This window comes from Penicillium soppii, assembly GCF_028829465.1.
Source record: "Penicillium soppii strain IBT 18220 chromosome Unknown utg000003l, whole genome shotgun sequence".
Lineage (NCBI taxonomy): Eukaryota > Fungi > Ascomycota > Eurotiomycetes > Eurotiales > Aspergillaceae > Penicillium > Penicillium soppii.
The window spans coordinates 3,114,824-3,139,875 of record NW_026643233.1 but is presented as its reverse complement, the minus strand read 5'-3'; the positions used below and the strand labels follow the sequence as shown (position 1 = coordinate 3,139,875).

General features: G+C 46.6%; 12 protein-coding genes across 12 annotated transcripts; 5 read left to right on the top strand and 7 right to left on the bottom strand.

The window, feature by feature from the left end:
- Positions 1-410: 410 nt before the first annotated feature.
- Positions 411-1,832, top strand: N7529_003328 (putative alpha-1,6-mannosyltransferase subunit; the record flags this gene model as incomplete). The annotated part of the gene is made up of 2 exons (XM_057238855.1): positions 411-828; positions 886-1,832. 2 exons carry the CDS (start codon positions 411-413, stop codon positions 1,830-1,832), a joined length of 1,365 nt encoding a protein of 454 aa, XP_057101466.1.
- Positions 1,833-2,396: 564 nt separating this feature from the next.
- Positions 2,397-2,861, top strand: N7529_003327 (putative NADH-ubiquinone oxidoreductase 12 kda subunit; the record flags this gene model as incomplete). The annotated part of the gene is made up of 2 exons (XM_057238854.1): positions 2,397-2,622; positions 2,776-2,861. The coding sequence occupies 2 exons, from the start codon at positions 2,397-2,399 to the stop codon at positions 2,859-2,861; spliced, it is 312 nt and encodes a 103-aa protein (XP_057101465.1).
- Positions 2,862-3,333: 472 nt separating this feature from the next.
- Positions 3,334-4,996, bottom strand: N7529_003326 (pH-signaling protein PalC; the record flags this gene model as incomplete). Its single annotated transcript, XM_057238853.1, has 2 exons — positions 3,334-3,600; positions 3,668-4,996. 2 exons carry the CDS (start codon positions 4,994-4,996, stop codon positions 3,334-3,336), a joined length of 1,596 nt encoding a protein of 531 aa, XP_057101464.1.
- A 338-nt stretch (positions 4,997-5,334) lies between these two features.
- Positions 5,335-6,966, bottom strand: N7529_003325 (uncharacterized protein; the record flags this gene model as incomplete). Its single annotated transcript, XM_057238852.1, has 5 exons — positions 5,335-5,868; positions 5,915-6,001; positions 6,052-6,328; positions 6,383-6,493; positions 6,581-6,966. The coding sequence occupies 5 exons, from the start codon at positions 6,964-6,966 to the stop codon at positions 5,335-5,337; spliced, it is 1,395 nt and encodes a 464-aa protein (XP_057101463.1).
- Positions 6,967-8,470: 1,504 nt separating this feature from the next.
- N7529_003324 (DUF3425 domain-containing protein) lies at positions 8,471-9,124 on the bottom strand (the record flags this gene model as incomplete). The annotated part of the gene is made up of 1 exon (XM_057238851.1): positions 8,471-9,124. One exon carries the CDS (start codon positions 9,122-9,124, stop codon positions 8,471-8,473), a length of 654 nt encoding a protein of 217 aa, XP_057101462.1.
- A 925-nt stretch (positions 9,125-10,049) lies between these two features.
- On the top strand, positions 10,050-11,084 carry N7529_003323 (aldo/keto reductase; the record flags this gene model as incomplete). The annotated part of the gene is made up of 1 exon (XM_057238850.1): positions 10,050-11,084. One exon carries the CDS (start codon positions 10,050-10,052, stop codon positions 11,082-11,084), a length of 1,035 nt encoding a protein of 344 aa, XP_057101461.1.
- A 2,283-nt stretch (positions 11,085-13,367) lies between these two features.
- Positions 13,368-14,384, top strand: N7529_003322 (glycoside hydrolase family 16 protein; the record flags this gene model as incomplete). Its single annotated transcript, XM_057238849.1, has 2 exons — positions 13,368-14,002; positions 14,090-14,384. 2 exons carry the CDS (start codon positions 13,368-13,370, stop codon positions 14,382-14,384), a joined length of 930 nt encoding a protein of 309 aa, XP_057101460.1.
- Positions 14,385-16,363: 1,979 nt separating this feature from the next.
- On the bottom strand, positions 16,364-17,157 carry N7529_003321 (glutathione S-transferase family protein; the record flags this gene model as incomplete). The annotated part of the gene is made up of 3 exons (XM_057238848.1): positions 16,364-16,660; positions 16,701-16,842; positions 16,937-17,157. The coding sequence occupies 3 exons, from the start codon at positions 17,155-17,157 to the stop codon at positions 16,364-16,366; spliced, it is 660 nt and encodes a 219-aa protein (XP_057101459.1).
- Positions 17,158-18,164: 1,007 nt separating this feature from the next.
- Positions 18,165-19,841, bottom strand: N7529_003320 (uncharacterized protein; the record flags this gene model as incomplete). Its single annotated transcript, XM_057238847.1, has 4 exons — positions 18,165-18,297; positions 18,350-19,026; positions 19,079-19,573; positions 19,629-19,841. 4 exons carry the CDS (start codon positions 19,839-19,841, stop codon positions 18,165-18,167), a joined length of 1,518 nt encoding a protein of 505 aa, XP_057101458.1.
- Positions 19,842-21,376: 1,535 nt separating this feature from the next.
- On the bottom strand, positions 21,377-22,030 carry N7529_003319 (Bromodomain associated domain protein; the record flags this gene model as incomplete). Its single annotated transcript, XM_057238846.1, has 1 exon — positions 21,377-22,030. The coding sequence occupies one exon, from the start codon at positions 22,028-22,030 to the stop codon at positions 21,377-21,379; it is 654 nt and encodes a 217-aa protein (XP_057101457.1).
- Positions 22,031-22,343: 313 nt separating this feature from the next.
- N7529_003318 (transcription initiation factor TFIID subunit 7 family protein) lies at positions 22,344-23,762 on the top strand (the record flags this gene model as incomplete). Its single annotated transcript, XM_057238845.1, has 1 exon — positions 22,344-23,762. The coding sequence occupies one exon, from the start codon at positions 22,344-22,346 to the stop codon at positions 23,760-23,762; it is 1,419 nt and encodes a 472-aa protein (XP_057101456.1).
- Positions 23,763-24,011: 249 nt separating this feature from the next.
- Positions 24,012-24,623, bottom strand: N7529_003317 (uncharacterized protein; the record flags this gene model as incomplete). Its single annotated transcript, XM_057238844.1, has 1 exon — positions 24,012-24,623. One exon carries the CDS (start codon positions 24,621-24,623, stop codon positions 24,012-24,014), a length of 612 nt encoding a protein of 203 aa, XP_057101455.1.
- Positions 24,624-25,052: the final 429 nt, after the last annotated feature.

The following is a 25,052-nucleotide window of genomic DNA, read 5'->3' as shown; positions in this document are numbered from 1 at the left end:
TGTGAAATGTACAACGTAATTTCCATACAAGTATTTAGATATAAGTAGTAAGAAGATGAGTCAGTTATATGTATGTATGTTGGAGATAAATTCAAGAGATTCGAAATTCCTCGAACCTAAATCTGGTATACCTCGGAGTCGACATCCGCAGCGCCGCATTCATCCTCACAGGAGTACGACATTAATGGGGCTCGCGCTCAATCCGGAACCATGTGCAGTGTGATCGAGATCTTATCATCTTTACTCAACTTCCTTCCAGATTCAACTTCTAGTCGCTCCTGACTCACTGTTGTCACTCTGACCTTACCCGCAAATTCCATCCCTTCCCTCGCACTTGAAGATCGGCCAACGTCTCCAAGCTCGCACAAATCATTCCTATTGAAACTTATTGTTTCGCACCAATCATCCTCATGACCTTGTCGCGATCACCCTCTCCCCACCCGGGCGGAGGGTGGTCCAGCCCGGGATTCGTGCCGGCAAGCGGCAGCACATCACCGCGCCCATCGCCTGGCACATTATCACCAAACGGAATCTCCTGGGCCACTGCCAAAGCCAAGAGTGATGAAGTGCGCGGCTATCCCTCCTTTTCAACGCGGAATAGCGGGTTCTTTTCCCGACAAGGAAATAAGATATCGACTCGCTTGTCTAGCTTTCGGCGACTTTCTCCGCGCGAATACGTTGATAAAGATGACTATGGCCGGGATTGGAAGCCTGCTGATGGTCAGCGAGGGATTCTAGGTGCATCTGGATTGTGTATACGACGGGGTCGCTTTCGGCTATTGCTTGTTCTGTTCATGGTGTGGATTGGATACCTATTTTGCTGGTCTAGTAAGTGACCGTTGATTTTATCCAGCCTTCAGAACTTACTTCTAATCATGGTTTTAGCAATCGTTCAAATTTACCGGCGTTCGCCAATCGGCGGCGGCCGCAAATTCGTCATCATCCTCGGGTCGAACGTGGAGGGTGGTGTGATGGAGCTGAAGGGTGCTCGCGAATGGGCGATTGAACGCAACAGCATATGGAATAAGCAGAAATACGCCAACAAATGGGGTTACGAGCTGGAGCTCGCCAATCTTCTTGCAAAGAAACGTTATTCTCATGAATGGCGAGAGAGCTGGGAGAAAGGCGATGTTATCCGGGAAGCAATGCGCAAATACCCGGATGCAGAGTGGTTCTGGTGGCTGGACTTGAACACCTGGATTATGGAATACGACATCTCACTACAGGAACATATTTTCAATGATCTTGACTCGAACGTTTACCGCGACATCACAGCATACAACCCCATGAATCTCACACATCCGTTACCTGAGTTCTGGCTCGATGACCTAGGACGATCCCTCGAGGGAGACGGGAATCAAGACTCTCTGCAAATGCTTCTATCCCAAGACTGTGCCGGCTTCAATCTAGGATCCTTCTTCCTACGCCGCTCACTATGGACAGACCGGCTACTCGACGCCTGGTGGGATCCGGTCATGTATGAGCAGATGCATATGGACTGGGAACACAAGGAACAAGATGCGCTGGAATACATCTATCAGAGTCAACCCTGGGTTCGCAGTAGTGTTGGATTTCTCCCACAGCGCAGCATCAATGCTTTCCCGCCAGGGGCCTGCGGTGATGTAGAAAATCCAGTTTCGCATTACCAACAGAATGCCCGCGACTTTGTGGTCAACATGGCAGGATGTATGTTTGGCCGTGACTGTTGGTCTGAAATCTATTATTACCGTGAACTCAGCAAGTGGCTTAGCCGGTCAAAGTGGGCACGTTTCAAGGACGGTTTCCTTGATGTATACAATGAAGTGCGAGGAAAGGGAAAACAGGATGGATAGCTGCATTACTGCATTGCTGGTATTGCTTAATTTGCATCTGTCTATTCACATCACCAGAGTATGAAATCTGTTATCATGGAGTGGATGTGTCAAAATTTGCTTTGTACATTGTTTTTTGGTTTACATTATCTATGGGGCGTTGGAAGGTGGGCTGGTGTTGACTAAGTTTTCCAAAATGATATATTTCCCATCCAATTACTTCTGAAAGTCTCTCATCCTACTATCTCCTTGATTCTGAGCATACCAAACTTGGAATCTTAAATGTTGGGAGCCTGCGTCTGCGATTTCCATTTTTGGGTTCTATAGTTGCACGTGATTGTTTGATGACTCATCTCTAGATATGCCCAAATGGTCTTCTTCGTTCCCTGCACCGACAGTTCATCCACCGCCTTAAACCCATCCAATCACAAACCAGGCAATCCAACCTTCAAGATCAACGCCAGACCACCGCATTGAGCCCTTCAATCGACAAGTCTCCCCTCAACCACTCTTGCTGTTACTGTCCACCGCCTCAGCAAGCAAAGGCCCTCTCCCTCTTTCCAAAGCAAACACAAACCGCCCACAATGCCCACCGCCGAGTCCGCCGCCTTCCTCGCCAAAAAGCCCACCGTCCCCCCGACCTACGAGGGTGTCGACTTCGAGGACAACATCGCCGTTCACAACGCCCGTGATGCCATCATTCGTGAGCAATGGGTGCGCAGCATGATGGCGCGCCTTGTCGGCGAGGAATTGGGCAAGTGCTATGCGCGCGAGGGTGTGAACCACCTTGAGAAGTGCGGTGTCTTCAGAGGTGGGTTCCTTTCTCTGCCATTGAGCGTTTGAAGAAGATAACGGCGAGACGTCTGATTGGATGGCTTTTTGCCTGATCGGATCCGATCAAATTTGATTGCAGGCCTGTTTGGATTGCTTGCTGAATATATACTGACTGATCTATCCTATGCAGAGAAGTACTTCGAGCTCCTCAAGGAGCGCAAGGTCAAGGGTTACCTCGGCCAGGAGAAGAACCGCTTTGGTGGCGAGTCGGCATAAGCGCTTCCTCTTTTCTTGCGTGTTCAGCTGTGCGATTGCGTTTTGACATTCGGGGTTTTTGATGATTGAGATCAACGCCTCGGAGACTGGACAACTTACGACACCTATGATACGGGCGGGGTGAGTGTCAACTCAATGGCCCTGGTTGCTCTTTGTTTGAGCATGACCAAGATGCGCAGGTCACGTCCGTGTCAGAGACAAAAAAGATGGCAGAAGAAGGTCTGAGGAACCTCTCTTTTGCTCTTGTCCATTTGTATTGTACATATAGATATCACTTTGTTTGATCAATCTTCCTTTTTTTCCTTCTACGACTTGAATTTCTACCTGGAGAGATCGTAATCCATGGAGTGTCGAAATGTGCAGAAGTAACTTGGTTATGCACAGCGTCAAGCGACACCTAATTGCACATATAATCGCATTATATACTACCATGTTTCATGGCCTGCAGGTTCGTTGATACGCCGGGTATCAATCAGTAATAGACACTGGAAGCAGTTGCACTCCGGTCTGGGAACGCCCCTGGAAGGCCGCGCTGATCTCCCTGGGTTGCCTCCTCTTCACTGTCGTCATCATTTCCAAAATTCACGTCCTCTCGGTCATCTGGTGGAGCACGCATCCGCATCAGTTGATCTTCATCGAGAGAGGGTGGTTGGTACGGCGCTGGTGGCGAGTGGATATCTCGACCCGAAGGTAGGTTAGAGAGTAATGGCGCAGATGGCGGGACGAGCTGCGTGTTCATCTAGTTTATGTTAATGAATATGATCCAATGATGGCATAAAGAATAGGTTGCTTTTATTTGCGCTTACTGTATCATTCATTTTCACCCATTTCGCCTCAAGCATGGCGAGTACACGGCCCTCCTCACCCCGACCGGCGTCATCTCCAGCCTCTAATGGCCCTTTTTCGCCAGTGCTTCCGCCAGCGTCTTTCGCAACTTTACGATCCTCACGTCGCTCGGTCCATTCGCGCTTCAATCGCGACAGGCCACGCTTGGCGGAACCACCAGACGTAGAACCCTCATCTTGGGACGATTCCCCACGTAGCCCAAGTGAAGTGCGTGCAGCTCTGAGCCACGCAATTCCTTCGCCAGCTCTACCAGACAACTCGGCATCTACACCAAAAAACCGACAAGCACGAGCACGAGCCACGCGACCCAAAACGCCCGTGTATCGAACGACTTCTTCATCAACGCGACCGGAGCGGCCAGATGCAGAACCAACGGCACTGAAGCCCGCCGCAGCTTGTTCGGAGTACTCGGCGGCACGCACACATAGTCTCGCAAATAGCAACGCACGCACCTTTGGGATGTCAGGTGCGTTGATCATCCAATCTTTATCATTTGGGTTACGCAACTGGATACACGCAGTAATATATGCGTCATCCTTGAGTACTGCGAGTAGAGTTGCCTCAGCCATGGCAAGCGATGAAAGAGCAGACTGTGTGCCGGCATCCAGATCTGGTACCGTAGAAACAGTAGCTGCAGTGAAGGTAGGCGACGAGCTGAGGAAGTTATGCACCGCGCTAGCCTGCAATAGATACCGCGTGGCTGTCTGCACGGCCGTAGTTCGATCCTCAGCTGTGGGAGTGGAAGATGCATAAAGGGAGGCAACGACACCGGCGCGCGCGAGCCTGCTCAGCACATACCCTAGGGTTGTAAGCGTGAATGCCAATTCGAAGTGAATTCCTTGGCCACAAATGCGCCCATTATGCGTTTTCGGACCCTTCCCGCCTGTATTAATCTTCCCCGAAGAAAGATTGAACGCGCTCGACGACGACAATGTCGGTCTCCATGCGGACTCAATCTCCGCACCGGTGATTTCGATCGCCTCGGTGCGGAAGTTGGCTCCTACCACGTAGGTATCTTGAGAGGAATATGCATCTGTTGGAACGGATCGGCCGTTCAGTCCATTTGAAATCGCGAATAGGTAAGGAAGATATTCGTTGATAGCGGACAGAACCGCAGGTAGGTGGGCATCTTGACGCGGGCCGCGGGGTAATCGCTTGTGGGTCTTTAAGGCGAGACGAAGAGCATGGCGAGCCGTTGAGGCTGATTGAGGGAGGGATGGATGAGTAGGCGATAAAATGGATTTGAATGAGAGGGGAGATGTGGTTGGGAGGGTAAAAGCGTAAACCATGGTGATTGAAGAGTTGAAACGAGGAGAGCCCAGGGTTGCACGGCTAAGACTCGGGGCCGACAGTCATGAACTACTCTGTACAATGTTGGTCTTTTTTTATTTCGTACACATTATGAACACATCTATATTGTTTTAAAAAAATTGTGCGATATTTTGATGGTTTATCTACTTCTCAGCCAATATCCTTTTCACAAAATAACTTAAAAAGAAACATAGTGTATCTGATGTGTAGAACGAGCATTTGACATGTAGAGATGGAACACCAAGGACAAGAAACAGAAAACATATAGTGAAAAGCAAGAAAAACCAAGCAATCAAACAACCACCTTGAAAGATCCCTAGGTATCTGACAAATTAGGATCGAAGCTGCTGCTGGAAATACAATTATGGTTTTCAGCTAGCAGCGAGATTTGAACCCCAGGGTTGAATTTGGTAGGCAGGTATTGGTAGTAAACTGGATCGTCAGATGCATGTAGCAGCTGTACGGTACCATTTGGAACCGACGAAGTATAGAATCTATGTCGCAACCAAGGACCACCGCATCGTAATCCTCCACCACCTCCATCTGGGCCAACCGGTGAAACAACCACCGGGATTTTCTCATATTCCGGAAGTATCATTGCTCTGCCATTGGGGCCAAAGAAAAACAGGTTCACCTCCAGAAAGTATATAGGGTGGTACACTACTGTTCCATCGGCCAATTCAAGTCCTTGGACACAAACCCGGGGTGGACGTTGATCAAGCGTGCCATTCAATCGGGCCATTCGGTCAAAGTCAACTTCATCAATTTGCATGAAAGAAGCCCCCGTATCATCCATCATTTGGAATTCTAGGGGGAATCGTGTGCCAGGTGCTCTCATCCAAACGTGGAACTGCATAAGTCAGAGAGGTATCGCAAATTTGGTGACTGAACCTTACAGAAACGATGTATCTTTGATTTGGACGCGCTGGATTAGGACCAAATTCCATGATAGATGCCGCCTGAGGTGGATTCTGTTCAAAAAGCTATACATGTGTTAGTTTTGGGGCTATTTGAACATTAGATGAGAACTTACTCCTTCGACCCAAAAGCCATCTTGCCCATATTGACTAACGAGGTGGTCAAACTCGTCGAAGCGGAAAGGCCTTGGTTGAGAAATCTGCTTCCCTTGGGACCAGTAGGTAACAAGTGTTGGAGTCCAATCCAACGCGCCTGATCTGTACTCAGCCATGATGCTTTTAACAGTTGGAATGCAGCCATCGTCCTCTTTAAATGATTTTAGGATTCCACCAAGACTATTCAAGCGTTGGACAACGGGCCAACTCAATCCAGGCTCCAAGGCCATGATCGCACTAGGAATCGAATGATTTAGGAAATAGTCAAAAACATGAACTTAGGATTCTTACTCGCGCTTTTTCTTCTTTTTTAACAGATCCTCCAACCTGAACTCGAAGTGATCCGACATAATTCTATCTACGATACGTTCGAGACATCTTTGAATCTGAGCATCGAGATCACTAAAAGGAAAGAACATTTGAATTAGTAAACGTACTGATCTCTAGAATAGGATGAGATAAAAGTAAGGTAGAGGTGAGATAACATACTTGGGATCAAGATCAGGTTCATCCATGTTCCAACCCTTTGGAGTATCTTCAATATGCACAATTGGAGCCTTTGTTTCCGGCTGCGTCCATCTTTTCTGCCTTTGCGGCAGGCTTTTGGCAGGCTTGATAAGATCTTTATAAGAGATGTTGAGATCCTTTTTAAGCTCATCAGGGGTAAAAGATCTAGTTGAAAGGCCGAGCGGAAGATTGGGATCTTCTGTCTCAACGTCCGCATCTTTCATCTCCGTATCCGAGGATTTCTTCGTGCGACGCTTAGAGCGACCAGCAATAGCCTGACTCGCACTACGTTTCCGACTTGTAGGGTTGGCGGTATCTGCGTAGTGCCCTTTAGGCTTCATAGCAGCAGCTCGACGAGGACGTGGCATCTTGGGGGGCGGGATGAAATGGTTTCGGAGTTTAACAAAGTTGAGTTGAGAACTGATGAACCAAAAAAGAAACGTAGATTCGATACTTTTATTTGTATTTCAATATACAAAGCCCTATATACACCGAAGACACTGGGGCGAGAAGTCTAGGTCAAAGAAAATCAGCGAAGATGAGATCATAGAACCATATCGAGGTAAGTTCTTTGTGGTGAGCACTTTTTTCTTTGAGGGTTCAGCACCCAGGGTATATGCCATTGAACTCATGTTACGGGGACACGCGAGAGACTCTGGATAAACAAAGAAGGGCGATGTAGAATGAAAAGTGGTGGATATCAAACCAAGAATTGATTCATATTTCAAGTTTCAGAGTTACATCAGAAAGCATACAAATCACCCCGTCTGATTCAATGGCTCTTTAAGATCCCTCAAAGGATGACCCATGGGTTTTAGACTCAATGAATTTATATCTTATTTTGTCCGAGTGAACCAATTTATAGAAATGACAATTTTAAGTAATTTTAAGCAAGTGAAAGAGAGAAGTAAAGGGGACATAAAAAATGGCAAGTAAAAGTCAAGGTTAAGAGCTGCTCCCCGAAGCATCACTTGTAGATCAGCTTACTGGTGACTTGGACCCTTTGAAAATTGAATCAATTTTCGGATTGTTATGAATTAACATTTCAAGCCTGAAAACCTGCCAGAAAGTTAGCAGCATCGCTATCCTTCGTGAGTGCACAACAATAAACAATTCCTGACCCGTTATTTTTTGGTAAATACTGTACATTAACCGGGACGTTGCTAGTAGATGAAGATCCTGGGGACTAAAAAGGTCGTGTGATATAAGTGCTAGTATCATATACACTACATAGCTCATCATATTGCGATTCAGGACTCCGAGCTCTACTTATGTATACTCTCTGTCCTATATTTGTGCCTTGATTCCTCATTTTATTTTTGTATTAATTTTGGTAGAGAGATATACAACTACGTCTTAAACTGTAAATATGATAATTACCGAGGATTGCGGCATAGGAACAATAGATGAATGATTTGTGGAATTGTATGAATGGATGCCGATTTCTAACGCAGGTAAAAACGTTTTCCTTTGACAGAAGGAGATAGTGAGAAATTGATACATATGCATGACTTCGTGGCTTCCTTTTTCATTGAGAATTTGTTTCGAATCTGATTACAGGCCGATCATGTTTTCTTTCGTGTTTAAAATTGGTTGGCTTTTGTCAAAGAAACAGAGTACACCTGGTTTTTGCTGCTATAACAAACAATGGGAAAACTCGATAGAATCAACGAGATTGAGAAGAAAGTGTGATCATATTTGTCAAAGTATGGGGTTCACATGTTGTATGCAAATTGATGGAATTTCGCGAACCAAGGCCACTGACCACCAACCGAGGAACCTTCACTCGTAATGATGAGTCGGTCTGCTAAGCCACAAATAAGCGACCTTCTAAGTGTTCGGGAATATAATATGTACTTACCAAAGATATTGTCACTTTTGATTTCCGAAGGTGTTCTTCCACCGGATTCTGCGCTGCCCTCTCATCCGTCGCCAGTAATTTGTCGACCAAATGATCTCCGGGCATCCTTTGACAAGCCAGCCCCACTTCTGGAGGAATGTTTCCGTAACCTCCCAATTCATTGGATTCCAAGGGTCACCCCAAACAAGCATACAATTATCTTCCTCAGAAGGCATGGTATAAAATCCCATCAAATCGCGGCACAATTGCACATCATCCATGTCGTCTTCATGCAAGATGAGAACATCTCTGAGATTTGCAAAAGGAAAGAAATCCAACCACGGGTGATGTGGTCGACCTTCCTGCAACGGCGTTGGCTGAAGACTTGCCGGGATGGATTCTTGTGCCGGACCTTGGTGGGGCCCACAGACATTAAACCTCGAGAGGGCATCATCCGTCATCCATTCCCTTGTATATCCCAGGACGCCAATATTGCTCACAAAGGCACGGAAGACATTCAGTTTAACGAGTGTCATTCGGTGATCCGTACTTGGATTTCCGATGTAACTTTTATGGGCAGCCGACTCGAAGAGACGTAGAAGTTGATATATTTCCGGGCGCTCGATACGAGACCCTGCTTTCTTCTCATTTCGCTCATGCTGCTTTTGAACAAATAGGGCAAGCATAGTGAAGTCTGGAGTTGGACATTGGATCAAACAATGGTCATATTCTCTCAGATATATTGCTTGCTCTTGTACCTGGGGTTGATTCTCGGCCTGCTGTTCTAACTCTTTCTGGACTTTTTGCCTTCTCCCTGTGCCGAAAATTAGCTGATTACAACAAGAGACACCGGCTGCAGAAGGCTGGGGGATTACTTACGCCAGACTTGTTGGTTGTATCGGTTCTGATTCCTACGACGTTGCTGTTTGTTTAAGCCATTATATTGATCGGAAGGAATAGGTTCCGATAGGTGATGGGCATTATTTTGAGAAACGAGGGACACCTTGTTTAGGGACATGATAAAGAAATGCGTGGAAACTTGAGAGGTTTGAAAGAGAACTAGATTACATAGTGCAAGACGCCAAAGGCTGTTGTTTTCTTGGCAAATGCAATTGAATTCCTTCAAAAATCGGAATGAAATTGATGTTCGACAGTGAATCCGGAGTTGAAGAAGTTAAGTCCATTTCCAATTTCCAGGTGATCCACTTTGATTACGCGCTAGGGGTGGGTCTGGCATAATCACTATGATTGGATGAAGACCATCATTTATACTTGCTTCATGCTGTTTGGCAAATCTGGAGACAGCTCGTATTTAAGGTGATTCATTAAGTCCTCGGAAAAGCACTGAGGTGAAGTATGGAGAAGAATAAATTATCTCCGCACTACTCCCTAAATCCGAATTCCGTCATAGAACTGTAGGTTATAAAAAGTTATAAAACGACTATCAATTCCAGAATACTTGTAACAATCGAGGCTTTCTCATCATCTCTAGTCATCCCTTGTAAGTAGTGCATTCATCATCTTTATGCATCCACGCGATTGCCATCGTAACAATACTGATTTGATTATCAACAGATTATTTCAAATCTTGCATCTTTGTCAATACCCACTATGAGACATGTTCAACTTGGAACTAGCGGTCTCCGCATTGCCCCTATCGGAGTGGGATGTATGAGCTTCGGGAATCCCGATGGCCGATTCAAATGGGCAATCCCAGAAGAACAAGCTCTTCCAATTCTCAATCACTGTTATGAATCCGGCCTCAACTTTTTCGATACTGCCAACGCATATTCGAACGGTCAATCAGAGGAGATTTTGGGCAAGGCCATCAAGAAGTATGGCTGGCGTCGGGAGAGCCTCGTCATTGCAACCAAACTTTGGGCGCCCGTCGGTCGTGGGCTCGAAGAACCACTCGCGATGAGTGAGGATCAGCGGGACAACGGCGGTTACCTCAACCAATATGGTCTGAGTCGCAAGCACATTTTCGATGCTGTCGACGCGAGTCTGAAGAGACTTGATCTTCCATACGTCGACCTGCTGCAAATCCACCGATTCGACCCAAACACCCCAGTGAAAGAGACTATGGAGGCGCTCCATGATGTTGTCAAGTCTGGCAAAGTTCGCTATATTGGCGCCTCATCCATGTGGGCTCATCAACTGCTCGAATACCAATACACCGCGCGAATCCATGGGTTCACTGAGTTTATCTCGATGCAAAACCTCCACAACGCCATCTACCGAGAGGAAGAACGGGAAATGTACCCAGCCTGTCAAAAGTTTGGAATCGGTGGAATCCCCTGGAGTCCAGTCTCGATGGGTTTCTTGGCTAGGCCTTGGAACTCATTCTCTACTACCACGCGTGGTGAGGGTCAGAATGCAGGGTTCTTGGGCACCCCGTACTCTGATGCTGACAAGGCCATCAATCGTCAGATAGAAGAGATTGCTAAGAAACGAGGTGTGTCTATGGCTACTGTTGCCATCGCTTGGTCTTTGTCAAAGCCATTCATTACTGCGCCGATCTTGGGAATGAGCAAGAAGGAGCGGGTTGATGAGGCTGTGGCAGCTATTTCATTTGATTTAAGCGAGGAGGAGGTAAAGAGCATTGACGATATCTATGTACCTAAGAGGGTTACCGGACATCAGTGAAGGGATAAGGACAAGTCTGACAAATTACCAATATTGTAGAAGCAGTCATCTGATGTACTGATGAATTCGAAGCGTTGGCTGAATTTGACCAGACTTATACCATGATATCATTTGTCTCAGAGTCTTTCACCTCAATTCTCTTGGGTTTTAAAAATGCTTGGACGTGGTTTCCTTTCGGCAAATTGTTGAGTATATAGGGTCTATCGAATATCTCAAGTACTCGGCCTGTGGATCTCTTGCGGTATGGTCAACAATGAGTTTTCACAATGGGTTTTCACAATGGGCTTCAGTCGGTGACATTATGTTGCTTTCATTCAGAGAATGCCTTTGTAGCCAGCCATCTCGTATATAGCTCCAGTAATACCAGTCATCACTATATATTCTTCCCGTTTATTACCGCTAGAAAATCTCAGCCTTTCATTTTATTCCTTTTCCCCCACATTGCAACGATTAGATTAGAAAGCATTCAGATACTTTCTCCAATCATTTCTTCCTAAATTTTACGATCAAAATTTATCACCACGCCTGCAGATATGTTTTACGGACCTCATTCGACCTCTAGCCTTGATTATGAGCGCGCTTCTATAATCTATCTCGTACAAAATCAGATTGACAATCTCAAATTCAAGGCTTGGCCATGTGGGGAGGTGATTAATAGCCTAGATAAACTTCATCGCGACTTGAGACTCCGGGTGGCTTGGGATGAGAGCAGGCCCGAGCGCGCTAATCTCATGGGTTATGCCGAATTCCAACGCTTCTCTCTTACGCTGAGAATGTATCTCCTTGAGGCAATAACTATTTTAGAGAGTCATCGAACTAGTTATTGGACAGGGGGCTGGAAGAGTGAATGGGTGGATCACTATGACATTGAACACGAGGCTACATGCATTCTGGAGCAGGCACTTATTGCCGCGAACTCTACCGAATCGTATATCTAGTATATAAAGTTTCTTTGCAATTTGAATTTGTTCACCTGTAGTGATGTCGCCCGCGAAGTAGTTACGGAGGGTGGATATGATAAATGGGCCAGAGGTCAAAGAATTTTCTTTCATGGGCTTGATGCCTGAGGATGCCTCATTCAAGATAGCAGAAATCTATATACGTAGATTCCCAGTATACGGATGCCTTAATGAGTAGAGTGCATTACCTAGGCAAGGAACTCGTCTTTATAATGGTTAAAATTTAGAAACATTTTATAGGTCAGAGGAATAGTTTTAACTTCTAAAGATGGAAGAAGATAGAGATATCAACAAAGATATAAACAAAGATATCATAAAAGAGGTAAAAAGAGAACATTTTTGTTCATGGGAATATTCACAATGACTATATGGTGTAGATCAGTCTAGAATAGGGCATTTAGGTATCAATCCTTTAATCCCTGGCCGCTATACACCTTCGCACTCAGTGTTTATCTCATGATGTCACTGACCCCGAGCTCACATTTGCTTCCCTAGTATATTTAAATTCCACTAGCCTTCTTTGATATTCTTTTAATCCGGTGGATATATAATTTAGGAAACAGGGCAGGTGCCTAATAATAATCGGCGATTGTTCCTAATATGTGAGGGCTAAATACACTAGCGCAGCCAATCACCGACTTCTAAAATTCGGTTTTACTAACAGATACTGGCGAAGCTTAACCACATTAAGAAATGAAGACTCCACTTTGAACCGGCTAAGGAGGCCGAGTGGATGTATACAGTAGCGTGAGGCCAAGCATTTGCTACGCGTTCGGAGATAAACTGATTTTCATGAAATTACTATTCAACTGGATAGATCGGCTAATAACTCTTTTGACGCTAACCTCGAACAAGCATAGATAGCGTTCTAATTACGACTTTCTCGATAACTCTACCCTCGCTTATTGACCTCCTTATTCTTGCTTTAGCTAGTCATGGCAGATTTTTCAGTCTCAACTCTCAATTCTACGCTCGCTTTCGTTCTCTGTTCATGATATGATTCTATAAAGGCGCTTGGTAATCTCATTGGATCCCTTACCATTTCGTAGCACCAGGCTGCAGAAATTGTTGTTGAACAAAAGTGTGTGGGTTCATCCGGACCGGACCGAACAAACCGCGTTTCAGAGATCTCGACTGTCACCATGGGGGCTTGGATCTCCTTTTTTTGGTTCTGTTGACGGCGCTTTATGCCGTAACCAATGCTGAGTATACTGGAACGACTTGCAACCCTTTAGACACCAATACAACATGCAGCGCCGACCCTGCCCTCGGGACTGAGCACACATGGCTGTTCAATTCCACTTTAGACAGCACACTTTGGAACATGGAAACGGGCTCGATCGACTACACATCCGAAGGCGCCGATTTCTCGATCAAAACCGAAAATGCCTCCACCCTCCTAGTATCAAACTTTTACATCTTTTTCGGTGTGATGGAAGCCCACGTCAAGATGGCCAAAGGAGCCGGCATTATCAGCAGTGTGATTTTACAATCTGACGACCTGGATGAAATTGATTGGGAGTGGGTGGGTTACAACACGAGCGGAGTGCAATCCGACTTCTTCGGCAAAGGCAACACAACTACCAGTGATCGCGGTGGATACCATGCCGTCTCGAATGCAGATACCGAGTTCCACAACTACACCTCTTACTGGGATAAGGACCGCCTTGAGTGGTGGATTGACGGTGACTTGGTGCGGACTGTGAATTATTCTGAGCCAAAGACTGTTTACGGCAAGAATTATCCCCAAACACCTTGCCAGGTTAAGGTTAGCAACTGGCCGGTTGGTATCAAGGGACAGTCTGTAGGAAATTTGGAATGGGGTGGTGGTTATGTCAACTGGACTGATGTGCCGTTCACAATGACTGTTTCAAAAATCCGCGTTCAGGATTTCCATTCTGGAAAAGAGTACAAGTACAACGGAACTTCAGGCACTTATAAGAGCATCGAAGTCATTAGGTGAGCTTTTGAATTTCCCAGTGGTGCCTTTTCAGACTTTCAGATTTCCTTTCTTTGCAAGGCTCTATTGCTAACAGTGCCTCTCAGTGGAAACTCGACTGCCCAGACAGAAATCAATAAAAAGCCAGCCGAGACCCTGAGCCAGAAATGGAATGATCTTTCCGAAGGGGCGCATATCGGTGTGTATGTTGGTGCCGCTGTTGTTGGTGCTCTTGCAATCGGAGCCTTCGGGTGGTATTGTGCAAAGCAACGCCGAAACGGTCGTCTTCAACGTGCGCTGGACGATGGCCAATACAGCGAAGAGCTCACGACGTTGGAGCAAACCAAGCTGAGGTGGAGACAAAGTGAATTGGGTCGCAGGGACTACCAACCGGTTCCTTGATTGATGCCGACGCGATGTATAATAATTTTTCCTGCCCATTTGTAATTTTAATGCCCCAAATTGTATGTCCTGATGGCTTTGTTGGAATTTGCCAAGTCTGATTATCGGAAAATAGTCTCGCATAGATAAAGCGGATCGTAAAGTGTCAATTAATCATATAATATTTCGTATATTGTTTACCTATTGGGTAGGTCGAAATTGATCAATATCATCTTCTGTTGTATTTTGACTGAATGAAAGACTACAAATCAAGTTTTGTCTTTATTTTTAAGTATAGGCGAGATATTCTAATATTTTCTAGGGTACACTGTATTAACCCCTATAGGTATATTGCCGTGAGCTGTCATTATTGTTGGCTAAAAATAGGGCGAGAGGGCTCGGTTAAGTAGTGATACTAACCCTGAAGGGAGAGAAAGCCAGCGATTCAATGCTGCCTGATATGAATAATGATCCCAGTGAAGAGTAATTATAGCAAATTACGACCCCATTCATGTATTTAATCCGTCCTATCTCGCCATAATCTTTGGGTACAAGGGCCAGGAATCGAACTATCCCACTTTTTCTTGCCACCTTTCAATTATCAGATAAAGAAACGTAGCTCGGCGGCGAACCTTCCATTAGATCAAACGGGTTGCCATAGCTCTTAGAGCCAACGCTCACAAAGCTCACTACTGTCAGCCTGCTGTGGGACGACTGAGCTTAATTGTCGGTGTCGTTGAGGTATAAGGAAACTGCTTTCGTCCATAATTCTGGGCTCAATCTAAAGCCTCGAGCTTTCTCATAACATAAACGCTCAACGGTGCAATGCCTGGCAGCAAACATTCATTCGGGTGTATTGTGACGATTGGAGCATGCAGCATCCGCAGCTTGTTGCACAACACCCTTCTTTTTCAGCGCATTGGTTGCGAATATTTCCGTGCATATACCACTTCGGGTGATAGCACCATAGTTCGAACGTTCTGGACAAAATTCCGTCGCGAAACAAAGATCTGATAGTCCACCACTGTTGTTCCAACATCCAGATATTTCTCTTGGCGTCGAAACGCCATTATTGTAATTCCACAAGAAGAAGAAGGTGTTCGAATCAGGCATGTGCACCGTAAATCTCACAAATCTTAGTACATATTCTTTCGCTGGTTAAGGAAGCTTAAATAAAGGATTTAGCAGCTAAGGGTTGTGTTCTCTAAAGCCGCAGATGTAAGTGCAGGTTGAACCAGCATTGCCTGTGACTCACAGGTAACTAACCACATACATAAGTTTAAATGTGGTCGCTGTCCGTGTCTCAAAAGGGATTGGCCCAGCGCGCATCGACCACCTGGGCATAGTGACATACATATGTATATAGCTATATACATGTAGCCATCGCGCGGCTTGACCCTAGATATTCGGATTTCCGTAGATTCGCTCAAGATAAGCAATTACTGCGGCGACGCAGTGTCCTTTGACTGTTGCATTAATGCCGTCGTGTTTTTCCATGCCACTTTCTCAAGACGTGTAAAAATGTGGATCACTTGGTCCGAAGCGGACCCGATTACTTTACTATCGACATGTAGTTTACTAGATATAGTGACTTTCCACGATGGCCAGTCAGACGTCGATCTAGCAAACTTCGCTGGGTCCGGTAGCCTCGCGCGCGGGCGTCTTGTAATCACTTCTGGGTATTCTGTTGAGTCAGGGGTATAAATCGCGGTCGTTTCGGGCGCTAGACGAGAGGGTTCTGCTGTAGCAATTTGAAGTAGTCCTAGCTAGCGAGTTTGTTCATGCTTAGTTGCTTCTCTTGTAAGAGTTCGGTAGAGAGAGCTTCCAATTTATGCATTGTCATTTGTGCCCACTGGGGGCGACCCCGGTAGGGAACCTTGGAAGAATACACGTATCCTTCTTAATTCGACATAGTTCAAATGTTGATTCGTACGCATTGCAACATGCCTCCATTAACTGAGGGCTCAATTATGGTAGGATCTCGAATTACACGCCATTTCTCATGGTATCGTTCCTGCTTCAGTGGCAGCTTTCACCCAACTCTCTCTCTTTTGCAATTCTTTGAACCAATTGTCCACGTTCGGATACTTTTCGAACACCTCTTTCCATTTACCTGCTTTCAAGGCCGCTCCATTAGGCAAGTGAAACAAATCTGCCAAAGTCAATTCGTCTCCGACAAGATATTTCTGTCTAGCTAAGATCTTGTCATAAACAGAAAGAACTGTATCAAGGTCGTTTTCAGCTTGTGCGACCCTTGCTTCGTCAGGGAGACCAAGACCTTTCATTCTTTGTAGCCCCTAATTAGTTAATAGGCAAGGAGAATAGAGAGAAATATACGTACGGCTTAATCATAAGTTCAGTTCCTATAGTTTCGGAAGCGCCTGCAAAATAGCTTTGTTCGACAGAACAAGCTTGTTCAAAGCGACCATAGGCCTCGGCATCATCTTCTGGGATAAGCTTCTTTCCAGAAGGATACTTCCTACCGGAATATGTTACTAAGCTTTTCCCTTCCTAGTTGTGATCTTATCGACTTTCTCCCGTGCACACACGAAAGACACATACGAAAGACTTACTTAGCAAGATACTTGCAAATAGCCCTACTTTCAAATAACAGAAATCCGTCATCATCCAGTGCAGGCACCTTGCCAAAAGGCTGAAGCTTTTTATACCCCTCACTCTTTTGTTCACCTTTTGCAATATCGACGAGGATAAATTCGTATGGTAATTCCTTCTCCAGAAGCGTGACCAAGACACGGGAAGTGGCCATAGCAGAGCCATAGACTTTGAGGACCATGTTGGCTGTCAAAACTCTAGAGACAGTGTTGGTCTGTTGAAGTGTTCTTCAAAAGATCCAAAGGGAATTAAGGGCAGAAGTACCAAAAGGTGCTGCGAGCTATTATTTTCGTCATCCTCTTTTCTTTGTTCTGCTCAAACGTGCCAAGAACTAGAACCAGTCTAGTGAGCACTACTGCGTAAGGTTGAAAAAGGCTAGCAATGATGTAAGCACTAAAGAGGGGGTCGGATACTATTCGCAGTGATCGATGTACCTGCTACATAGTGCTTACACTGGTAATTAGAGTCATAAGCACTAGCTTGTAGAGTCAATCTCGTCGAGCACAAGATCGGCACCAAGTTTAGCCGAAGAAACAATTCCAATAGATCCCTAGGTGGAGAGACAAGCTCAATCATGTGCTAGATTATTTCCGCGAATCTACAAACTATAATTCTACAAATAAGTTTGAATTTTCGATAGAAAGACGGGCTTTCTGGATCATTATCGAACATATCGAAGATACCTACTCCCCAACAACAAATCCGAATTACGCGGAATCATTCTTCCACCCAAACGCCAGCAACAGACATAAGGTTTGGCTACCAAGGGCGGTCATTTCCTTGAGCTGAATCCGCATGCATTTGATGCAGCATTTTTCAACAACACGGCAGCCGAACCGATGGCATTTGACCCAAAACAGCGCATAGCAGTGGAGGTTGTCTATGAAGCTCCAAGAAGTTGCAGGCACTCAAACTGCTTGCTATATTATATCCGAGATGAATTTTTATCGAGATGCTGTTGTGTGAGATCTTGGAAACAACAATTTTGGAAACAACCCCAAATATTATATGCGTCTACGAAGACAGCGGGTTCCAGGACAAGGTTGCTAGCTGCTAGTTGGTCTGAATATTGTCAGATTTCATTGAAATCTATGGATTTCCTACAGCTCAAATCTATGCTGGAATGTCAGGGCAGCATTTGTTGTCTCCGCGATCTAACCGTTCATATTCCGTATGACAAAATCAAATTCAATCGGCCTTGTACCATTTGTTTCCCTGCCAATGCATCAATGCCATCGGGATAAATCCCGCGCCCATTATCAAAGCGGCAGCCACACCAGCGCTAGCAGCGATACCAACACTCTCAAACATGGACGTAAACCTGGATTGAAGTTAGTCGGACGAAGGCAAATGTTACCGATTTCCTCGCTTACCAGAAAGGTCCAATGAAGCCCCAGGTCGAGCGCACAAAGTTGATGAATACGCCCACACTGCCTGCATCCTGGGGATACGTGTCGACCGCATAGGTAGTGAGCACAGTAGTTACAACCTGATTGCCAAAAGCAGCAACGCCTGTGCCAACTATAGGTCGGACATCCCATTTACCAGTGGCAGCTTGCTCTGTGCAGACCAAAAACACAGCCATACCAGCAATACTTAACAGGAAGCCAATATAGCTCAGCCATAGGCGGTATTCTGGAGCAGGCTTCTCTCCAATCTTGCGAGCACGAGTATTCATCCACAGATCAGACATATATCCACCGAGTTGTTCACCAAGAAGGGAACCGATGATCAAGCCCAAAAATGAAAGACCGAGTTGTTGAGCATTGAGTTCGAACTTGCTCTGCAGAAGCTGGGGTACCTCGACTGAGTTCAGAACCGAGCAGAATAGGAAGACCATCGAGTAGGCGATTGCTGCAAGTAGGACGGGGATGTTTGTGAACAAAGTGAGCGGGTGCCAAAACTCGTTCATTTTGAATGGTGTAGGATCGATTCGCCGAAAAGACATATACTCAGCCTTGAAAGCGGATGACTTGGATTGGATATCGGCGCCGATATAGCGGGTTTCAGGGCCGAAGAAGACATATAGGATAAACTCGACGGCATTAGTCTGGATAAAGAGTTAGCGTTGGTTGTGACGTAATGGTTGAAAAATAACAAACAATTGCCAATATCCAATAGATCCAGCGATATCCGACGCGTTGAGCCACGAAGCCAAAGATGAAAGGACCGACCGGCACACCGAGAGTTACCATGAGAGTCCAGACGCCCATATAGCGTGCCCTTTCATGCTTGAAGAATGTCTCGGTAACAACACCACTGCCAATAGCCATGGCTGGGGAGATGAAGAAAGCCACAAGAGCTCGGCATGCCGCCATGGTGGCGTAGTCTGTGCTCTTTGCGCAGCCAACATTACAGACACAGCTCAGAAGCAAGGACAAGAGGAAGATTGGACGTCGCCCAAAACGGTGGGAAAGTGGCTTCCAGAATAAGGGGGCTCCTCCTAGGATAGCAATCTGCAGCGAGGTGAGATAACTCACCCGCTGAATTGAAACCTCCAAATCTTCGGCAATGTTCTCGTAGGCGCAAATGATGGCTGCGGCAGTGAAGGTACCCATGCAGGCATGGAATGCAACTAGACTTAAATTGGCTGTTTTCTGTCATACTGTCAGTTTGGAAATCACGCTGCATGGTTACGGCTTTGAGACTAACCTTCCAAGAAGCCCAATTATATGGATCGGCCGGATCCATGCTAGGGATCGGATCAAGGTCGAAAGTGCCATGTCGTGCAATCAGGTATGATTTGTGCGGTTCTGAGAGAAATGCACTAGGTGAAGAGACTTCCACTCCGACGTCTTTCTCTTCAAGGTAATCCGAATCATATTTGGTCGGACCTCCGGGAGTTTTCTGATTCATCGAAGACATATTTCAAGAATCATACGATCAAGTATCGTACCACTTTGTTCTCTCAGAAATCAGCGGGGATCCCAGACAAAAGGGGCACGTCGACCCCGCTGTCCTGGTGGATTCGTAATCAGGATTTTCCGGGGTCTGGGGTCATTGTTGAGTCAATGGGTGGGAATGGCTGGGGGAGTGGGGAGCTCCGGGGTAAGAATGGCCGAATTGCACCTTTGAAGGGACGATAAAGGACTCAAGTGGAGCTTCATGGCCTGTTGAACCACGAAGTAAATGAAAGTGGCGCCCATTCCGGTAGTTGCAGATATCTCGGATTTGCCGGAAAATACAGGAATTCAGGGCCGTTGCATTACGGGGAGTGGTGCTTTTATTATAGAGCACCGGCTTGTCAATTACTAGGGCTGAACCGAAAAAAAACAGCCCGACCGAGGCCTGTGGGTGATCCTGGGTCCAACTGCCGATGTCAGATTCCGACGGTTTGACTTGACTTTTCTCGGGCAATTGTGTATACTTCTCCAGCCAAGTCAGCCAAGTCGGGGTGGCGTACCAAGGCCGATCTTCAGGACTCTCCCATGTCGACTTTTCTTGTGTCGCAAACAGAAATTAACCATGAATGTACACATTTTCTCAAGGTGAACGGTTGAATGGTGAACGGGCCCGTTTGGAAGACAAATCGCGGGGAACTCCGGGGATCGTAACTCCACTCTATCCACTGGCCAATGGATACATCGATGTACGGAGTGGCGACAATATCGAAGGTGGTTTTAAGCATCCAATTAACAGTATTAGCAGTTGTGTGGCTTTTCCACACATTCAAAGCATTGACAGCTTTGCTAGGTACTCTTTTACTCTACCTGATCTGGATGCGGATTGGATGGATCGAATACACTTTGAAAAGGGTTCTAGTCTTACTCTCATTGGAGTTTCATAAAGAGACAATACCACCCGGCAACCTCCCATAAAAACCGACAGTAACATCATCCTCGTTTTTCAGAAGTTGCAAAAAATAAACTCCGTTGGATAGCCTAAACGCACTTAAGCGACATGGCTGGGAATCAGTTGGGAAAAATTGCAGTGAACAACAATCTATGTATCCATGCCTCTTTCATTTTCGCTTCAGGGCGTCCAGGGTGGAATGAATGGTGCACCAGATTGAGCTGTTCGAGATGACACCAAATACTATCTTTGCCGCTAGGAATTGTGCTTTTAAGTCAGCCATTCTTAGCCTTAGTGGCATCAGAAGTTTCCAATTTGTCGTGGGTCTCTCAAGCTAAATCTTCTTGCAAAGTAGCATTGGAATAAATATCATGCATCGGATGCGGTTTGGTATCATTGGGAGATTTGGTGGGCAATTTGCGAGGGTCGCGGCTGACGGGAGCGCGGCCAAAAGATGCAGGCAAAGACACAATGGCTTTGAGATGAATGAAGTTATCCGACGAAAGGCCAATGGGTGGGCTGAGGTGTGGTCGGGTTCACTGTATAATGTATTGTCGGTGTGGTCATGGTTCAAGAATGTGATTGAGCGTGGCGTGTCGTGGAATCCTTCACGCTCCCATGACTTCCTCGTCGGACAGATGACTTGGAGCACTACTGACACCTGAAGTGTCGCTGTCCATGCCACCACTCTCAGAGGCACGTGCGCGAACCTGAGCTCCCCATTCTTGGATGCTTGGGGCGCCGCCCTCAATGACGATAGGGTGTTCCTCGCCACCCTTGCCAATAACAGTTCCAGCATAACGAGATTCCTCGCCAGTCTTGCTGTGCTTTTTCTTCAAGGCTGTCAAAAAGTCCTCTTTCTTGACTGCGTCAGGATCCACGATATCGCCCTCGCTAGGGAGGAAGCCGGCAACTCGTAGGATTTCAGCGTGCACTGGGCCTTTGATCCAACCGAGGAAAGACTGGAGACCGCGCATGTCTTCTTCGCCTTGCCAATCCTCCTCCACTTCGCGTAGTTGAGGACGTATAGCTCCTGCGTCCTGCAAAGCTTGGTAGAAATCTTCGAGCTCCGGGACGGGATCTTCAGGGTGCGCATTTGCTGCATGTTCGGCGGCTGATGAGGCGAGAATCTGGATGTATCTTCCGGTCAGATCTTGGAGAGACTCCAAGACAGAAGGACGCGTGGAGTGGAAACCTTGTGCGCGAAGAATTTGGATAATCGGAGGCCGGAGGAGAGCATTATAAAGGTTTGCACCTGACATTCTGATGGAAAAGTGAGAGCGGCTGATGAGACGATAGACAAAATGAAACCTCGTAGATTATGAGAGTAGCAGCGAAGAGAAGAAGAAGAAGAAGAAGAAGAAAAAGAAGAAGGACAAGAAAAAGAGACGTAGTGAATGAAGTTGGAGGAAAGTCGCAGAACAAACAAAAAGCCAAAGCTCGGCCGCCATCCAAAGCGGAGAATTCGGTCTTCCCGCAACCTCACTTTCTACACATACGCGACCTCCCACATCATCTCATTACTTCCACCTACTTCCTACCTGTACTTCTCTCGGAATCAGGTCCCTTGACAGCATGCCTCTGAAGATCAAGTTCTCAAGGAGACCGGATCCTCCAGAAGAATCCGCCGCACCACTACCACCTCCGACTCCTGCGCCTGCGCCTGCCACCTCCGAAACCCCTCAACCCCAGCGCAAGCTCACCCTGAAGATCGCGCGCAAGCCACAGCCAGAACCGAGCGAAGAGAAATCGAAGAGGAAGAAGTCTACAAAAAAGCGCCCAGCGGAAAACGTTGCATTACCAGAGCCAGAACCCGAACTGATACAGCAAGCACCCAAACGACTAAAAATTAATCCATCGAAGAAGCCTGGACTACAATCAATCCGCATCAAAAACAAGGGGCAGGTTCCCACGCGACCGGTTGGCGTTGGCTATGACTCCGAGGCCTCGGATAATGAAGTTGACCCTGCCATCGAAGAGCAATTCATTCTACGAATGCTTCCAGGGGAAGACTGTGAATACTTGCAGAAAACCATCAACGAACGAAATTTTAACCATTCCGAGTTTGCATTCAAACCTCTCACCCGCGAGGGTCGGCGCGCGGTTCTGAAGGTCCGAGACAAGCAGTATGCAGCGGCACTGGTAGATCTACCATGCATCATCGAAGGCATGAAGAGTTGGGACCGGCGAGGCTGGTACAAATCAGCAGACATATGTCAGATGCTCTTGGTTCTTGGGCGAGTCGAAAATGACCACGAGGCCATGGAATACCCACTGCCTCCGGAAGTCCAAATTCTTGACGACAAGACACTCCAATACCCTCACGGCCTCGCGCCTCCCCTGCGCTGGGTTCGTAAGCGCCGATTCCGCAACCGCTTGAGCACTCGCACGATCGAACAAGTCGAGAAAGCCGTGGAAGATTTGATGGCCCAGGATGAAACTTCCATCTTCCCGCCCAAGTTTGAGCTGGTGGATAGCGCATCCCTGAATCGTGCTGAAGGATTAGTACAAAATGAAGGCTACGTGGAGGACTACGATGATGAGCAGGATGCCGACGGCGACATGGAAGAAGACATGATGGACGACTTCGAAGACGCCTTGGCAGCTGAAATGGAAGCCGCATTGGCGGCTGGCGATGACGACGCTCCTGGACCCGGACCGGACCAGGCGGACACACCATCTATGCAACCGTTCACACCAGGGGGTGGCCAGACAGGCGACACATCCGCTGACGAGAGCAATATCTCTGATGAAGATGATGATGGTCCTGATGATGATATGGATGAGGATGAGATCGAGCAGCAGCAACAGCTCCAGCAACAGCGCGAGGAAGTAGTTGAGCTTGAAGGTCTCATTCGCACTGAAACAGCACAGTGGGAGAAAGTCCAGAACCATATTCTTCGCAACAAGATGGGTCGCCGTATCCAGGAACTAAAGAAGGATCTGGAGTTGAAGAAGGTGTCCATGGGAATGCCAAGTGGGGATGATATCTGATCTCGTTCCTTGAAGCATTGCCATCTCAAATTGAGATTTTTCTTTCGGCGCAATTGTTTAAATAATCATACCCAGTTTGTCAGACCAAGTGGAAATGCCGGTCTCTATGTTCATACAAGCAGATTACTTAACTAGCTTGAAATCCCTAATGAAAGTCATGTCCAATAAATCATCGTTCGCAAACAAGTAATCTATGTCTTTCCACCACACGTCTGTATACATCAAATATCATAGTGTGAGGTTCTGAGGTTAAGCACCCACGACTGGATCGCCGGTCGCTTCTTTCACCGCCCCCTGAACATCAAGATGTCGATCTTGTTCCAACTTGTGTCTTCTCACTGACTCCCGCTCAGCAACCTCTTCATCAGGTGGAGCGGGACTATGGCCAATCCTCTCACCCAGGATTTTGTCATGTTCATCCCGCTTCCGACCGATATTGGCCAAGAGATCATCCGCCTCTCCAAATCCAGGATGACCAGGACCACCAGCACTTCCAACTGGACCAGAATGAGCACCTGCTTGTGCACGTTGAATGCCCATTCCTTTTTTCTGGACTGTCTCTGCGATATATCCCTCTGAGGGCTGCTGCTCAACACCATACTCTAGATCAACGTTCGATGCGTTGTGCAGCTCCTGTTCATGCTGCTTATGTTGGTTCTCTAGACGAGCTCGGGCTTCATCGCTGGAGGGGTTTGACTTGGCGGTTCGGGTTATAGCTGCAATTGAATCTCCGTGGTGGCGGCTTGGCTCCGTAGGTGCACGTTGTTCCTGTGGCGTATGCGAGACTGGATTGACCGATTGTGCATAGACCGCTTCCTTAGGAGGTTGAGCCGGCTGTCCAGTTTGGGAACGGGTTTGCATGATGAATTTAGTACAATATGGAATGTAATTGTTGAACCATAAATGCTGAAGAAGTCGTGAAGAAAGTGACAACCCCACAGCATCCTCTTTGACGTCACCCGACTAACCTGTTTTGGAACATATGAACCAGGGCTGCGACATTAGCTTACGCCATAACCACATGGACATTTTGCTTTTTTTGTTTACTTTGCATGTTTTGTCTGGGTTATCCATTTTGGATCATATGCATATGATATATGCAATATATGACCCAAATTATCAATGTGATTAGAATATCCCATGTTTACCGACAGTGTGGTACTGATATCTAGATCCCACAAAAATGCGACCCAACTAGAAGGCTACCGACTGCATAATTATTTTGGCGGGACAGCAACAAGCCTGGCGCCGCACAGATCGCCCGACCCAATCCCTCGGGTCACCCATAGA